General features: G+C 35.8%; 1 protein-coding gene across 2 annotated transcripts in view; it reads left to right on the forward strand.

The window, feature by feature from the left end:
* The first annotated feature begins 1,783 nt into the window (after positions 1-1,783).
* Positions 1,784-17,612, forward strand: part of LOC131145091 (succinate-semialdehyde dehydrogenase, mitochondrial) — a 104,000-nt gene continuing 88,171 nt past the window's right edge. Inside the window, exons 1-4 of one of the 2 annotated variants that reach the window (XM_058094167.1) lie at positions 1,784-2,156; positions 7,260-7,373; positions 10,607-10,706; positions 16,990-17,038. In XM_058094167.1, the coding sequence (XP_057950150.1) occupies positions 2,055-2,156; positions 7,260-7,373; positions 10,607-10,706; positions 16,990-17,038 (365 nt within the window). In that variant the 5' untranslated portion in view covers positions 1,784-2,054. The remainder of the gene's footprint in view (positions 2,157-7,259; positions 7,374-10,606; positions 10,707-16,989; positions 17,039-17,612) is intronic. The other variant, XM_058094168.1, reaches the window with a different exon arrangement.

Raw genomic sequence — 17,612 nt, forward strand, 5'->3', positions numbered from 1 at the left:
TCCTATGCCTCAACTTTCCATGTTCAAGGCTGAACTCGAAGTGGAGCCATGATTTGATTGCATTCTGATTTCTTTCGTTAAAATCATGCTGACGACCTCATCGTATACAAGCTTTGACTTCCCTGCGGAGCTACTGATTGCAGTAACAATACCATTCCAACTTTCGGATAATTGACTGAGAATCAGTAGGGCACGAATCTCACTATCAAATGTTATCCCAATGGAGGCGAGTTGATCCAAAAACTCGTTGAATTTATTCAAATGCCTGCTAAAACTTTCACCTACAGACATGGTTAAGTAAATAATATTTTCATAAGATGTACCTTATTAGTGGCTGATGGCTGCTCGTACATATTAGAAAGCGCATCCATCAAAGACTTGGTGGATGATGTATGCTTTATATTGAATGCCACTGACTTTGACATTGTCATTCTAATGGCTCCGAGAGCTTTTTGATCAAACAACTCCTACTCGTTCTCATTCATAGATGCTGGCTTACCCTTCAATGGTAAGTGCAACTCCTTCCCAAACAAATAATCTTTAATCTGCATCTTTCAGAAACCGAAATTGTTGTCGTTCATCATTTCGATCTTTGAGCTCTTTTCATTCAGTATCTCGATTCGCTAATCTAGAGATGGAATTAGCTCACATGGATAGCTCGGTTGGATCCAGAATGGTCGAAAACCTTAGAAATAGTTCAAGTCGTTCGAAAAACGGACCCAAAATAACTTCGAAAAGCCAGTCAAAGTTCAGGTCAAACTTGGTCAACGATGCTGACATGGCACTGCGGGGCCTACTTTGCTGACATGGAAGGTGCTGACGTGGCACCATGGGCCCACTTGCTGACATGGTAGTGCTGATGTGTCACTGAGGGGCCCACCCATTGGCGTGGCACTGGGGCCCACCTACTGACGTAGACGGGTTTGGATTGGGCATCGGGTTGGTCCGGGTTAGATACAGATCCAAGTCAGGTGCAGATCGGGTCTGGAGCGGGCTTTCGGTTCAGGTCTAGGATTGCCTGGTCGGGTCGAGGCGGCCAGGAGAGAAAGACGCGTGGTTCGCGTGCGGGGCGCGTGACGGCGCGTGACAAGGCGTACCGCTCCGACAAAGCGTGTGTAGGTGCGTGTGCGGTTGTCTGAACTCCTTTCAAGCTCTGACTTGCATTGTTGGCTTCGTCTTGGTGAGGTGAACGTGATGGTGACCTCAAAATTCAATTTCGAGCCACTGGACAGAGCTTTGATTTCAGTGAAATACTCAAATCTGGCTTTTCTGCTCCAACCGAGCTTTAATACCATTTGTTAGGACCTTGTGAGCAATGAGAAAAATTGGGACACTAGAAATTTATGTGGTTCGGTCAAGATCGACTTACATCTACAGAACACACCACAATTCACTTAAAAACCACCGGAAAAATACAATTCTCTCAGCTTCTCTCTTCCTCTTTTTTCTTCTCTGTATATATCAACTCTTCATAACTCCTCTATTTATAGGTAACTGATAATCAATTACAATAAATCCAAATTGAGAATTTTCATTCATCTAAATTAAATGGCAGATAACAGCTTGCAACGCGTCTCTAGCTCAGCTCATGCGTCTCCTGACTCCAGCACAACAAACATTTGTTGTGAAATCATCCATTTTCTATTGTAATTTTATTTTTCAAAAACATAATTGTGTATTCAAATTTGAATGAGAATTGTAAATGTAATATTGTATTTTTTAAAGCATAAAATTACAATATTATGAGAAAAATCTCTTGCCAACTATAGGGAATTATCTTTCTAATTTTTAAATCAAACCAGCTGCGGCCTTGCGGTCTGCTAGTGCTATAGGTACCGGAGGTGTGTTCACTTTCTCGTGAGCTTCCCAATCATGGCCACTCCAGGACGGGAGAGCCACTGTGACTGTAACCAAACACCCCGTCAACTGGCCAAGCAACACTGCTAGTACTAAAAAAATCCCCACAGCTGTCAGCTCAAGCTTCATAGTTCATAGTGATCCGCTCCCGTAGGCGACGTTCCGACTTCTGAGGGCAGTTCGAAGCCAAAATACAAATGGGATTATCAGCACGCATGGCCCTTCGCACCTCCCTGCTGCTTTCTGGTTCTTCGCGCGTTGCTTCTTCGCACCTCAGTGCCCCTCCCCTCTCTCGCCAGGTGATAATCGATTCTTTCACTCCCAATTTCTCACTCTATAACCCTTCCACTCCGGCACGCACATCATCACTCTATATCTCCTCCACTCCTCTTGATGATTTTTTTATTGTTATTTTTCCCTGTGCGATTTTACTGCGAGTTTGATTCCTTATGTGAATTTCGGTTTTAATCATGCAAATGTATTAATATTCTGCATATTATATTTTATTTAGTACTGTGACTCTTAATTTTTAAATGTAATCCATCCAAGCTTTTCTATCTCATTTATTTTATTGCGATTGATGGGTGATAAGAAATATGGTGAATATGAATTTGCCTATTGGTAAAAGTAGGTTTGCTTGGGTCCTGAGAAAATGTACAACAACAACAACAACAAAATCAAGCCTCAAGTCCCACTAGGTGGGGTCAGTTATATGAATCATTTTCCACCAATTTATGCGACCATTTATTTTGACAAATTTACGGCTATTAAATCCTTACTCAGTATCTCATTTCAAGTTATTTTAGGCCTACCTTGACCCCTTCTACTGCAGCTAACTGACTCTTACTCACTGGCGCATTATGTGACCTACGTCGCAAGTGCCCAAACCATCTGAGTCGTCCTTCCCTTATCTTATCTTTTATAAGAGCTACACCTAACTTACCGCGAATATGTTCATTTCTTAATTTATCTTTTAGTGTTATACCACTCATCCATTTAAGCATTCTCATCTTGACAACTTTTACTTTTTGGATATTCTATTTCTTTGTAGTCCAACATTTTGATTCATATAACATAGCTTGTCTAATAGCCATCCTACAAAACCTCCCTTTTAATTTTAAGGGTATAAAAGTGCTTTTCCTCCATTCATATGATTTTTTCTTAGTTTTTATAATTATGTTAAATGAATTAGTTAATCATATAATTCCATTATCACCTAAGCATTTCCAAACTTCAATTGGAGTGTTATCCGGTCCTATAGTTTTTCAATTTTAAATCTTTTTTAGTGCAAACTTAACTTTGTTAACTCTAATTTTGCGAATAAATCTCATATTTTTAGTCTTTTACTGTTTTGTCAATTATAAGTTTAAGCTTTTTATTTGGTTTTCATTAAACAGCTTACTGAAGTAATTTCACCATATTTCTTTTATGTCTTCTTCCTTAACCAAGACAATATCATCCTCACTTTTTATACATTTTACGTTACCTAATGCCTTACGCTTTCTTTCTCTAGCTCTAGAAAGTTTAAAGACATCTCTTTCCCCATCTTTGGTATCTAATCTAGCATACAACTTATTAAACGATCTATGTTTAGTTTCACTAACCGCATTTTTGCATCTTTTCTCGCCTCTTTATACTTTTCAAAGTTGTCCATGTTTCTACATTTTTGCCATGTTTTATACTACATTCTTTTTGTCTTTACGGCTATTTGGACATTTTTATCCCGCTACCAACTTTCTTTGCTACTCGAGAATCTTCTCCTTAATTCACTTAAAATCTCTTTTGCTATCTTTTTTAATAGAGCTAGCTATCCTACTCCAAAGAGTATTTGTATCTATCTTATCATCTATAGTCCAATCACCATCTTCCACCATGTAGTTCTCTTACACTGGTTTATTTTATCCTTTCTCTTCTATTTTTTAATACATATATATCTAACATTAGGACTTTGTTGTGTGCTTAAGCTTTCACTTGGAATAATTTTACAATCCTTGCATGATAAATGATCTACTCTCCTAGTTGAGAAAAAAAATTATTTGACTTTTATTTTGTCCACTTTTAAAGGTTATTTAAATGTTCTTCTCTCTTCTCAAAGCAAGTATTCATTGTAATAAAATCATATGACATAGCGAAGTCTAAGATCATCTCCTTAGGCTCATTTTTGTGTCCATATCCATGTCCTCCTTGTATATTCTTATAACCTTTATTTCCCCTTCCAACGTGTCCATTTAGATCACCTCTTATGAATATTTTTTAGTCCCTGATATGCCTTGCATAATACTATTCATATCTTCTAAAAATTGTCTCTTAACATTTTCTGCTGAGCCCAGTTGAGGAGCATAAGTACTAATAATATTTATTATCTCTTGGCCTAAGACCATCTTGTTTTTTATAATTCTATCCCCTACTCTATTTACATATACAATGCTATCTTTTAAGTTTTTGTCTATATTCTTATGTTTTTCTTTTCTAGTGTACCAAAGTTTAAATCCTGATTTATCAAATTTTCTAGCTTTCTCCCCCACCCACTTAGTTTCTTGAAGGTAGATTATATTAATTTTTATTTTAATCATTGTGTCCACAATTTCAATGCTTTTACTTGTAAGGTCCTGAGAAAATGTATGAAACAAAAATCAGAAAGAGAAATAATTTTAAATCTTATACTTTTGTTCACTTTCAATTTTCGAAGCTTCAATTAAGCTAGCTAGTTACTATAGGCTTTCTTGGTTGCAGATTTTTGCTTTTCTAGGTCTTAATTATGAGGAGTTTAAAATGCATCATTTTATTCTTTTTGATGTGAAACCTTGACCCCAACTCACACAAGCCCTTTCAACCCCCCCTCCCAAAAATAAAATAAAAATAGAGGAAAAGTAGAACCCAACTTTTCATGCTACATGAGGACTAATTTATCATATATCTACACTCCTTGTCAGTTGTTGGTAAATTTCAATGGCAACCAAACACAGCAAGAAACATGTCTTCAAGTGATTGATGATTGAACTTTATCTACTATTTATTGGTAGGTGAAATTGTCTCTACAGTTACAGAGGAGGGTCATCATAGTGTGCGCGGCCTTACCCCCATGGTTATCAAAATCTTGATTCGGATGGTGCAATTCTATGACTATGATCCAAACTTGCTTAATCGACCTAGATCTCAAGTGGAATCTTAATAAAGTAGGATCCCAGTAGAATCTTATCTGGATCGTTAGAATCTTAAGATCGCGATCCTACTTGCAATCCAACCTATCCCTCTTTTGCAATGGAATATGGAATTTTCCTATTTGGGATTTTAAAGAAAAAGGGCCAATATATATTTTTATTGGCCCAAAAACTTCATTTTTGCAATTGACACAAAATTTGGTCTAGTTGGCTCAAATGCATCAAAACTTGGGCAACATAATGAGCATGTTCTATGATTTGTTGGATCCAAGTCAAGAGAGCAGCTGAGTATCTCTTGAAAGCTAACTTCCTTCAAAATTGAAAGCTCTCTAAGAGCTTAGAGTTCTTGACAGACAGATCCTTGGTTGTCTTCAGTAGGTTTGGACTGTTCCTTCCTCCAGCAACAGTAGAGGCTTGCTGAGAGCTTTGAGATCAGCAAAGATCTTCAACAAATAGGGAGTTGCAAAGTCAGGCTAAGAGCTTAAAGTTGTAAGCCTGTAGCAGTTATGCATTATCTTTGTAGTTCCTTTTACCTTTCTTTTTTCCCTTCTTATTATCAACAAGCCAGAGACCTATCTTTTTTCCCAAAGCAGAGAGCGTATAGCTTTCTTTTTCCTCCTCTTTTCTTTGTGACTAACAAAAAGTTCTTCCCCTTCTATTGTTTCCTTCTTCTCCTTCTTATGATCTGATGACAAAACTACAGAAACTGAGAAATTTACATCTGTTCATTGAATTAATATTAGCAATTTCTTCTTCCTTCTTCTCTTCTTTGTTTTTTTTTTCCTTTTATTTTTAATTATAATCATTAAATAAGCTAGCAACAGTCTGCCCTTTGTAGAGCACTTTGCAGTTCAGGCTATTTAGATTTTTTATAGGGTCAAAGTTGTTGAAGGTAAAACCTGCTAGGTGCTAGCTAGTGAGCTAGCTACATTCTTGAAATTTCTTAAACTTACTACCAAGTTTTTAGGATTATTTTGTTCAGAGTTGTCATAAATTGCCAAATATTTAAAATTTTAATTTATTTTGGATTGTAAGTAAAATCTTACAATCCAAGATCTGATCCTATGATTTGATCCTGTGCAAGGTCTTAAATTTCAACTTCGACTTAAATTTCAAAGCTCTAAAAGTACGGAAATTTCGATTTCGATGTCAATTTGAGACAATAATGGAAATCAGCAGTAGATCATGGACTTCCTTTATGAAACTTTTGAAATGGATAATAGATGTAATAAGTAATAACATAAGTTTTAGGACTAATATATTACAAATTAAATACATCTATGCTGTGTATAAGGTGGAAAAGTTGTAATATAATTTGTGTATAAGATAATGTGCATTAAAATTATTCAGCTAATACAAATGAAATTTCTAAATCATTTAAATATTATTTATTATACAAATAATGATAATTTAGACATGAAGCTTAGATAAAAAAATGTTGTTGCTAGTTTCTTTTTTCATATAATTTCAAAATCCATTGTAATAATCTTTTTGTTTCAATGAAAAAATAACATAAATTAAGAGAGAAATTTCACTTTGCTCCTATATCTCTCATTTGAATTCCGAGCAAATTTTGTTCTACAGTTAAAATTTCGACAAGTTTTGCTAAAATTTTGAGATTTTGATAAATTTTGAATGATTCGTTGAAATTTCGACTGAAATTATGTAAAACGGAAATCAACTGCCATTTCAATTTCGAGGGTGATGGAAATCAGAAATTTCAACAGAAATTTTGACAATTTTTTAGGAATTTAAGATAATGATCCTGCAGACCCTTCCAACAATCCTCTGTAGAATCCAGAATCTAACTACCTTGTGTATCTCTGCTTTTATGTTGAGAGGCTGTTTCCTTGGATTCGATCTTGTGACCAACTAGTCACAAAGGAGTAACCTTACCGTTGATCCAAGGCCCACCCTCTAGCTACTGTACTAAAATAATGAAGAAATAATCAACAGACTTATTGAAGGGTGAATTCTCTACTACCTAGCTAGTTTAAGTGTGGTTTCAATACATGAGAAAGGATGCAAAGTAACATAAAGAAAATTATTTTGTTCTCATCTCAAATCTCTTGGATACCCAATGCTTCTCTTCTCAAATTTCTTGGCAACCCGATGAATTTTTAACAACTTCTGGCTGATAATATAAATTCTTGCTGTGAAGGTAAACTAGTTTCATAGAAAAATTATTTTTCAATATTTAGTGTAATGATAGTGCATTTAAAAAATGATTCTGGTTGTCAGATAAGCATGGAGGCACAAAGTGTTGCTACTCAGCTAAGTAAATCTGGTTTATTACGAACCCAGGGCCTTGTAGGAGGTAAATGGACTGAAGCATATGATGGAAAGACCATAAAGGTGCGGAACGAACTATCTTTTTTTCTGCCCCACTTATTGTATTATAGTTATTGTTATTTTCTTGTGATGTTCGGTTATGTTGATAGAATATTAGAATGAGTAGTTTTAGGCTTGATGCTGCATAATGGGGCTGCAAGCCTGTTTTATACTGTAAATTAATTTGTGAGTGGGAAGGAAATGATCCCTAAAACTTCATTTTCGTGCTCAATTTTTTTTTGGGATATTAAACTCAACAAAGCTTCAATTTTTAAGAAGAATATATTAATAAAAGAATGTTCATGAATAAGAAAGCTTTCTAAAAGGAACAAAACTACAAAAGGAAAAACATAGAAAAAAAAAAAAAACAAAACAGCAATACAATCACGCTGAACATCCTGAAAAGACAAACCCTTGAAACAGCCAGTAGCAGCAGCCCATAATGAAGTCAGGTACTAAATCTTATCCCAAACCAAAGAACAAGAAATCTTCTTTCCATTGAAAATACAGGTGCTCCTATCTTCCCAAACATGCAAAAACAACCAATATCTCCAAAGGGTTGATCTCTCTTTACTCCTTTCGAAACTTGAAAAGAAATGGCCAACATATCTTCTAGGACCTCTACTGACATTGGACCAACCCAAATTTCCCTAATAGCACTGAAGGTCCGTATTAAATCCTCTAGGTAAAGGGAACCATAGTTATCTGGTCCCCGCCCCCCTCCCGAACTGTGATTCGGATCACATTTACCAATTCGAGGGTCAATGGCATTCTAGATCGATGGGGGTCAAGACCTAGATAGCCAAAATTGGTGACCCCAATTTTGAGAAGAACTTTGCAAAGCATGTAATGATGACTTGAAGAGAGAAGAGGGCCGCAAAGCCTATGATGATGGTAAGAGAAGTGGGCTTTGAAGCTTGGGACGGGGAGAGAAGGGGGCTGCTTGCTGGGTGAGACTCTGCGAGGGTTTCCTGCTGTGCAATGGTGGATGGAGACTTCACGAGGGGTTCCTGCTGATGGATGATGGATTTGAACCAGTAGAGAGAGCTCGAGCTCTTTGTCCAAAAAGTTTATCCCTCACCCCCTTTTTTGCGCGGTCTATTGTTAAAAAAATTAACATATTAATTTACATTAAAAGAAATAAATTAATTTACTAACTAATTGTTGTTTCTTTATAATTTATATTATTTAATTGAACTAGAAAAATGGGAATGTTTTTCTATATTCTATATTCCGTTAAGTAAATAATTGAAAACTTACTGCAATTCAGCATAGCGTACCGACTAATCAACCCAAATAAGTGGTTCAAACATACCACGATCCAAAATAGCATCCCCTCCCCTTCTTTCCAAAAAAAAAAAAAAAAAAAAAAGGAGAAACGTGCTCCTCTTAAATGTACCCATTTTCATACATGTAACTTGACCTAAAATGCACCTGGTTCTAAGGAACTATGAAAAGAACAATGCAAAAACAAAGGAGAGGAAGATTTAGAAGTATCAAAACAAAGAATGCATACATCAAGGGATAGAGCCTTAGCTGGCCTTCAACTTTGCAACATATTGGTAGTATTAACTCTATTAAGAACCAATCAAATAAAACCCTTTATTTTAAAGGGAACTTTGGCCTTTCAGACTCTTATGATATAGAGAATAATACAAATTTTCCTCGATTAAAAACTCAAAAGAAAGATTTACAAGAAAAATCCCCGAAGACTCCAAACTCCACTTTCTCAATCACTTTCAAATCCTTCCCTAAAGGATTAACTAACTATAACCCCATCCCCTCAAGGAGTTCTTGAGGGACCCGGTTGTCCCTCTCACTCCCCAAAGAGTTGATGGGTAAGATTCCCCCTTACTAGATAACTCTCTTTAGTATAAGTTATTACTTATTATCAGCAGTTTCAAGAATATTAGGAATGACAAAATACCTTTCTGCGAATCCAAGTCCCCTTTGTTATCCTTGTTTGATTCAGTCTCAGCCTTACCCACATTCATTTTGGAATCACCGAATCAGACGCATCAAAGACAACAATAGGACAACGTTCCAAATGAGAACCAAAGGCCAAAGAACCCACTTCAATGACATTTTCTATTTGGTTTTCTGTATTCTTTAAATGGCAAAAACTGACCTGTGCTTGTTTAGAGGAGCTTCTAGATCCTTCGTCCCCCACTTCCTTCTGCCCAAGCAAAACATCATCTGCCACAGATAAAAAGCCGTCTGCAGATCCTTCACTAAATATATGAGAACTTAAAATACTCATTCTCGTCAACTAGACCGTATGCTTGGGAAAATTTGTCTCTATAACTTTGTTATATAGGGAATACCTCTTTATAATTATATTATATATAGGGAATGTCTTCAGCTAATTCTAGAAGGAAATGATTGTAGAGAGTGAGTGTGGTTTTTATGAGTTCCCCCAAGAGAAATTTGTGTTTTTGTTATGATTAGGGAAGGCCTTATGCTAAATCTAGATAGGAATGATTGGAGTATGTGTAGACTATCTTGTTTTGTTTTTTGTTTTTATTTTTATTTTATTATTTTTATTTTTATTTATTTTTATCTTTTATTTTTAAATTTTTGGTTGGTGGGAGGCGAGGGCCTCTAGTCAAAAAAAAAATAAAAAAAATTGGTATAGTGGCACAAATACTAGTTTTTTCCCCCCTTTTGTTGCTTGTTTCATGAAAGAAAAAATTTCTGCAAAGAAATAGAAAAAAATAAATGTTGCAAAGTAAACATCCTTGGTTAAAATAGGGCTACCATTTGTTCTATAGGATGTAATTATATAGCAACAAATTTAATGGATGCTGAAGATCTGTCTGAAAATAGGCCTGCCGTAAGTAACTAGGGTCTGAAATTGGGGTCTTATTGGTCAAATGGTTGAAAAAGAGCGACAGAAACTTGCATACCTGGGAGCTGCTGTAATTATATATTTACAGTTTATTTTTTTCTTTTTTTTTGGGGGGGGGGGGGGGTAGCAGTTGGAGGGCGAGGCTTTTTTTTTTTGTGAAAGAATAATTTATTAAGAGAAGTAAATAACAGTACAAATGAGGAAAGGAAAACATCTGAAGGAGAAAACACAATAAGAAATAAAATACAAAAAAATCCAGTGAAATGGGATAGAAAGCATATATTTAGATGTTGGTATCCTTTTTGGTATCATTTACCTTATTAATTTTAAGTTGTTGTTTATTCATTTTTGTGCTTTGCTACAGTATGCTGTCACTTCTAACACCACTGGAATTTGCATGTCATGGCAGGTTAACAACCCTGCTACTGGTGACGTTATAGCAAATGTCCCATGCATGGGTGGGAGGGAAACAAATGATGCAATATCATCAGCTTATGAGGCATTCAATTGTATGGGACACGATACCAGTCTATCCTGATTGTGTGGTTTTCTGGGATATGCATTCTTTTTTTCTTTTGCATGTTTGGTTGAATTAGCATATGGAGATCTTGCTTCTAATTGCTTATGAGAATGATACTGCTTTTTTGTCTGGTGAATTTTGTAATACAGTCATTATATTCTATTTTGCTGCGCATGGTATTTTTCACATGTTAGATTGAGGTCTGAGGACTGCCTTGAAATGATTGGGCATTAAACTTCACCTTATCTGTTTGACAACAAAAGAAGAGATTTTATTAATAAGAAAAGAATTTACAAAGAGGAGCATAAAATTATGGAATAAACTGGAAGAAATAAACTAAGAAACAAATAATGACTAAAAAAGTCAGAGCAAAAGATTCCTCCAATCTTGCTGAACCTCCAAAAAGCTAACTCCCTTAAAGCATCCAAAACCAACACAGTATGAAGAGGCCAGGTTTTGAATCTTCTCCTATTGCAGCTTCCAATTCAATTTTTTCCTGAAAAAATCAGTGCATTACACTCCAACCATAATCCCCACAACATTGCAAAAATGCGGCATTTCCAAAGTGCAGCCCTCTCCTTCCTTCTTCCAAAATCCTCAAAAGAAATAGGCAACATTCCTTCCATTGACATTAGGCAAACCCAAGTTTCTCCCATCATACCAAATAATTTATTCCAGATTCTCCAAGCATAATTACAGTGTAAAAACAGATGAGATGTTTCAGAATTCAAATAACAGAGCATACAAACATCTGGAGATAAAGCCTTCAATGTTCTCTTGGTCTGCAACAGGTCATTAGTATTGACCTTATTAAGCACCGTCAGCCAAATAAAAGCCTAAATTTCTGGGGGAGCTTTGGCCTTCCAAGTAGACGAATATAGAGGAAAACAAGAACTGGAATGGGCCAAAAACTCAAAAATAATTTACAACAACAAGCTTTGGCCTTAAACTATACCTTATTTTATATATGTATTTATTTATGCCTGTTATTATTATTATTACTTATCAATGGTAATGTAGCTCCTTTGCGACTGGTTGGTCATGGGTTCGAGCCCAAGGAAACAGCCTCTCTGCATAAAAGTAGGGGTAAAACTATGTACCCGTGACAATCCGCTCCCTACCCTTACAAGCGGAAGCCTTGTGGCCTAGGGACACCCCTTATTTTTTTTTTTTTTTGTTATTCCTGTTGGCACGATGCTTTTGCGGTCACACAGTTCATGTAGTGGCAAAAGACACACTAGCTGTTGATGGATAAAGGGTGAAAATTTAAAATCAATGTTCACAAATTGTATATTATGTTTGGTAGTGAGGAGTTGTATTATAGTTTGCAGAGGATACTGGTCACTAGATTTAGCGGATCGTCAATTCCAATTTTTAGAAGCCTTTGGGACCATATGATTGTTTTATGCCAATATGCTTTTGAAGCAGCTTCATGCATATGTGGTCATGGACCTCATGGTTGGCATGCTATAGGCTATATGAGAAAAATTCTTAAAATAAAGACTGAACTGTTTTCAGTTTCAAACATCCTGCTTCCAAGCTGAATTTAAAAAGAAACAATTTCTTGCTTCTTTTGGCTATGTCCACAACTCCACATAATTATATATATTTTTCCCTAACCTTTGGTCCTTGGTCTTTAAATGGTTTAAAGGGGCCATCTTCCTAGAGCCATGTGAGCAAGACAGTGATGAGTGACCTATTTTTAATGAGTGATATAATTTTGCGATGTTTTGTATGTCGACATACAGTACTTTATTTTTAGGAACATATAATTGTTTTAAATTTGGAAAATAGATTTTAAAGCCTTATAATTTTATGCATTGTAATCAATTTTGGGAAATTGCTCTGAGTTCTGAATTGAGACTTTGATTTTTAAGGTTTAATTCCTTTGTGTGCATTGGGCATGTGTCTGCACCAGCCTGGCACAATCTACAGTACTAGTTGAGAATTACCCCTCTTCCTCCCCACTGCCCCCTCCCACTTCCCCTCTGCATCCCAATTTTGAATATAATTTTCTCAAACTTAACGTAAACTCTTTTTAAGTTATTCTTTTCTTGTTGCAATTACACCAAAAGAAGGAGAAAGAATAATAATAAACGGGAAAAACCTTGTACACCTAATACTTGTGGATTAAGTTGTACTCTTGATGGTCAGTTGGATCAAAAATTGAATTAATGGGTGGGACATCTGCCTTGGTTTTATTACATTTTGAATAGGCTTGAGCCCTCAGCCTAGACTTTGTGTTAGATAATTTTTAAGGCTCTCCCCATTTGTGACTCTAATTGGTTATTAAGATTTGTTTCATCATAAATTTTGTAGTCATTTTTATTCAATTTTATTCACATTATATGTACTCGAAATAAACATCCATTTTTAAAAAATTTCTGTGTCTATCACATGTAACTCGCTCAGAGTGCTTAGTCTATTCTTTATATTTTACTTCATCTTTGTTAGGGCTGAAATTTAGGTGGGTCTGATTTGAATTGAAGGCCGCTTACGCTCTACACTGAGAGCCAAAGTGGCTTCCAAAGTTCAACTGAGGCCAAAGGTTAGGCCATCTTTTCACGTTGGCTAACTAACTATATTTCATCTCTTTTACGTGGTTGTTAAGACTTTCTTGATAATATTTATTAAACAAATATACCATGAGAGAAATTGTTTAACATAAGGCATCAAGACATAAGCTTTTTGAGCAAGGAAAAAATGAACTATAACTGAATGACTTGCACAATGTAGATAATATGCTACTCTTGTATAATGCAGATAATTTGGTTACATTGAAATCAATTGAGTTATTTTTTTTATAATTATTTTCAATTTAAAATATTAAATATACGAAATGTAATCTTTTTAATTGCATCAATTTGAGTAATGACATCCATTCCCATGTTATAACTAGTAGCTTTTGTGGTCCAAGATTGTGGACTTTTGACTTGAAACCGTGGACTGTTTTAAGCTCGGTATATTGGAGATTTTGTAAGAAAGCATGCAAACTCTCACACAGTTTTATATGTAATTTCAAGTGCATATATACAATTTCTAATATATTTGTGTATGTTGGGTTTATATGGATATAAATGGGATTATAATTGAAGTTGTTTTCTACAACATTTTTTCTCTTATATTTTTGGTATATTTTATATCAATAATCAATTTTATGGTGCTTCTCTTGTAATACTGAATTCTTAGGATGCCCAGACTGCTGACTTCTAAGATATAGAGAGCTACTGCAAGTACCATTTTTTTTTTTAATTTATAAAAATGGATGTTAAAGTCGAAGTCTCTTTAACTAAAACTATCTTTTTGCTCTTGTAGAATCTGTTGCAACACGAGCTCTGTTTTCTGTTTCAAGATCTCCTTGGTTGTATCGGTCATTGTTGTCCATTTGTGATTCTATGAACTGTTTATTTTGTGGTACGAGTAAAAGGGAGGTGACACTTAGTTACAGGAACCTCTTGACTAGGTGATGCTTCCATATTATAACCTTAATTTTGTGTTTCTTACATCACTAACCTTGCTTCCATCAGTATAAACCTGAAAATACTTTTAGTGGCCCATGTGCTAGGGACAGAGTTTATTATTTTCAACTAAATGAAGATGAAGTTGTGATGCAATTCTGCAACTCTTTTGGCTTTGTTATGTGAAAAAAAATGTTTTTTTTTTGGTGTAATATTAATTATATTATGGGGTTATAATTAATATTGCGGTATTTTTAATTAAATGAAGATGAAGTTACCATGCAGTTTTGCAACTTCTTAGGCTTTATTATGTGAAAATATTGGTTTTTTTGGGTGTTATAATTAAATATATTATGGTTTTTTTTTGTTATGTAGTGTTATATTATGGGGTTGGTCTCTTGATGCTGGGCTTATGACAAAGTGAAGATGTTCCATCTATCTATTGTCAGGGGATGATGTTTCATGTTAGTATGAAGAAAACCTCTATGGAAGCAAGTCCAGATTGACCTTCCATTTGAGGCTAGAGAAACTTGGAGGAGAGTCATTTGTGATTATTTGCGAGGAGAATCAGATTCTGATCAGTGGGATAAAATTCCATTGTTGGCAATTCGGTGGATTATTCAAAGTGTCGTCCTGATTTGGGCATTTTGAGTAGCTTTGTTTGCAGGAAAAAGTTTGGTTGGTTTGAGTATCTGGTGGGTGATGGCTATTAGACCAACTTGAGCTGGAAATTTTCTGTAAGTGGGTTGTTCTGTGTGTGTGTGTGTGTGTGTGTGTGGGGGGGGGGGGGGGGGTCGCAAGGGCAGCGGGGGTCAAGGATCCCAGAATCGAAGGGAGTTCAACCTAAATATTGAAATGATGTTCTGATGGGGTTGGATAATTTGAGGAAGGAGGATAAGCTGTTGTTCTGTGCTTCATGTGGTGGAAAAATGGCTTCTTCTGGGGATCAGTTTCCTAAACTGGGGACAGAGATTAGCATGTATTTGGATCCCTTGATGGATAGAAAGGAGGAGGTTGCGGTGCTGTAGAATTTAGACTTAGCTAGTTTACAAGGGAGAAGGGAGGAGAAGGGCTGGTAACAAGTGATGGGCTATACAGGGCCTGGTTTCTAAATGAGGGTCCAGGTGTACGGGTGATTCTGGACTTGCTGTGTACAAAATTTCTAACTTAAAGGACTGAATGAAGGGGGCTTAAGGGAGTTGTGCGGATTTTAGGCTTTCAAAAGGAATCAGATATGTTTAATGGGCAGGCCCAAGATATGAGTAAGCCATTAAATCTGGCCCAAAATACGAGTAAGCCTCCAGCTCAAAAGTTGCAGACAAACAAGGTGGTCCCTCAGGCTTTGCAGTAAAATGGTAAATCAAATTCTCCAAGAGAGGTTCTTTGGAAATCAGAGGAGGTGTTGGGTACATCTTCTTCACAAGCAGGGGACAATGGAGCCGTGAGTTCTGGTAGGCAGGGGTTGGGAAAAGACTGGCTCAGGTAAAACTAATTCTGGGATTTCAGCAACTGTCTCTACTTCCTTGGGGGTGAGAAATGTGGTCATGATGAGAGACTGGCTGATGTGCATCCTTTGGTATCTATTGATGAGGATGTTGAGGCTTAGGTAATTGTTAGCATGATGCTCAGGCTAATCTTGTAGTTGTGGGGATGATTGTAGTGTTGAGGGAAATCGTTGTCACAAGGCTAGGGGCAGTAAGGTTTATTATTGGCGGACAGCTAGGTAGGTGGACGTCGACAGTCAGAAGAGGAGATTTATCTACAAAGGCAAGGATAGAAAATATTTGGGAGATATGTTGGAGAATGAAAGTAATGTTTCCAGTGAGTTTGCCTATGATGTTGGTTTGTTATTGGATGAATTTTGGGAATGGTATGGGTATGGGCCCGAGTCATCTGATGTTCAATCGATCATATCTACCACCATCTCCGATGCGATTTTGCCTATTCCTATGGAGGAATTTAATGAAAAGGATGTAGAAGCACAAATGCACAATAACTATTGGGTAAGATGGGATTATGGATGTATGTTCCTGGAAGAAATGACATTCCCTTGGATGATGACACAAGGATGGTGAAGAAAGGCAAGTGGGAATTAGAAAACTTGCAATGTTCAGTGAATTACGATGGTAGAAGTTTAAAAAATGGTTTTCTTAATTAGATGCATTTAGTTCTTTTTCCTTTTTATTTGTTTCTTTTCGTTCTTTTTTTTGGCTATTTATCTTTTTTTTTTGAGGATTTCTCATCCTCTCCTAAGTTGTGATTCTCTTTATTCATCTTCCTAAATATGATTCTAAAAAATGTTATGGGGTTATACATTTCTTTGAAAATGTTATATATTAGTTTATATTTTGTAGTTTTATATATGTTTGCCTATATTTTGTATAATTTACATGGACACTTCTTGAAAGATTCAAGTCTTTGACTCTTTTACATCTCTCTACTTCCCTATGTCTGTACTCTCACTCTCTCTTGCTCCCATTTCATATAACTAGGAGCTGACATGGAGAGTGAGTAGACTTGCTAGTTCTTAGGATTTGACTTTATTTATTAAAGTTCTGTAAATTTTAATGTAGAAAAACAGAAATATGCTTTACTTTTTTTTTTTTTTAAATTTTTTACCCATCCAATATTAGTAAAAGGTGTGGTGCTTTATATTCTTAATATGCTTAAACTTTAGCTTTGATTATGTATACATGGGGATGCAAGCATATCAAACATTACTTGAGGCTATTATTTCCATTATTCATTGTTCTGGGTATGGAATATATCTAAATTATTTTATTAATATAACATTTTTACAATTTATTTTTGAAGCTTGGAGCAAAATCACTGCCACTGAAAGAAGCAAATGCCTACGAAAATGGTACGAGGAGTTTGTAATGTTATTTAGTAAATTATATTTTCTCTTTTATATTTTCAAAATTGACCTCATTATACTTTTGCAAACTTGATTGCACTACGTGCATTGTCTTGGGAATTTGGTAATGGTTGAGTACTACTTGAGAATCACAATAGAATTCCATGACCATAAGGATCATGATCATTTTGATTTGCAGAACGAAAGCTCACAAGGCGACAAGGCTCCAATAAGACCTACATCACCATACTCATGCAAATGTATTGTAAAGATCCATTCAGTGGCTTATGCATAATTGGGAAACTCTTGTACCAACTAGAATGGACTCTTGTACCAACTAGAATGTTCCAAACAACAAACCAAGCTTTAAGTCCCACTACATGTGGTTGTGGTCGATTACATGAATAATTTTTTGCCAATTGGCATGATCATGGACAATTTCCTCCGACAATTTAAGGACTATTAAATCCTTACTCACTATCTCATTCTAGGTTGTTTTAGGTCTACCTAGCCTTCTATTGTCACTATCAATAACTAGATCACTCCTTACTGATGCACTATGTGGACTATGTTGCAGCTG

This window comes from Malania oleifera, chromosome 12 (genome assembly GCF_029873635.1).
Source record: "Malania oleifera isolate guangnan ecotype guangnan chromosome 12, ASM2987363v1, whole genome shotgun sequence".
NCBI lineage: Eukaryota > Viridiplantae > Streptophyta > Magnoliopsida > Santalales > Ximeniaceae > Malania > Malania oleifera.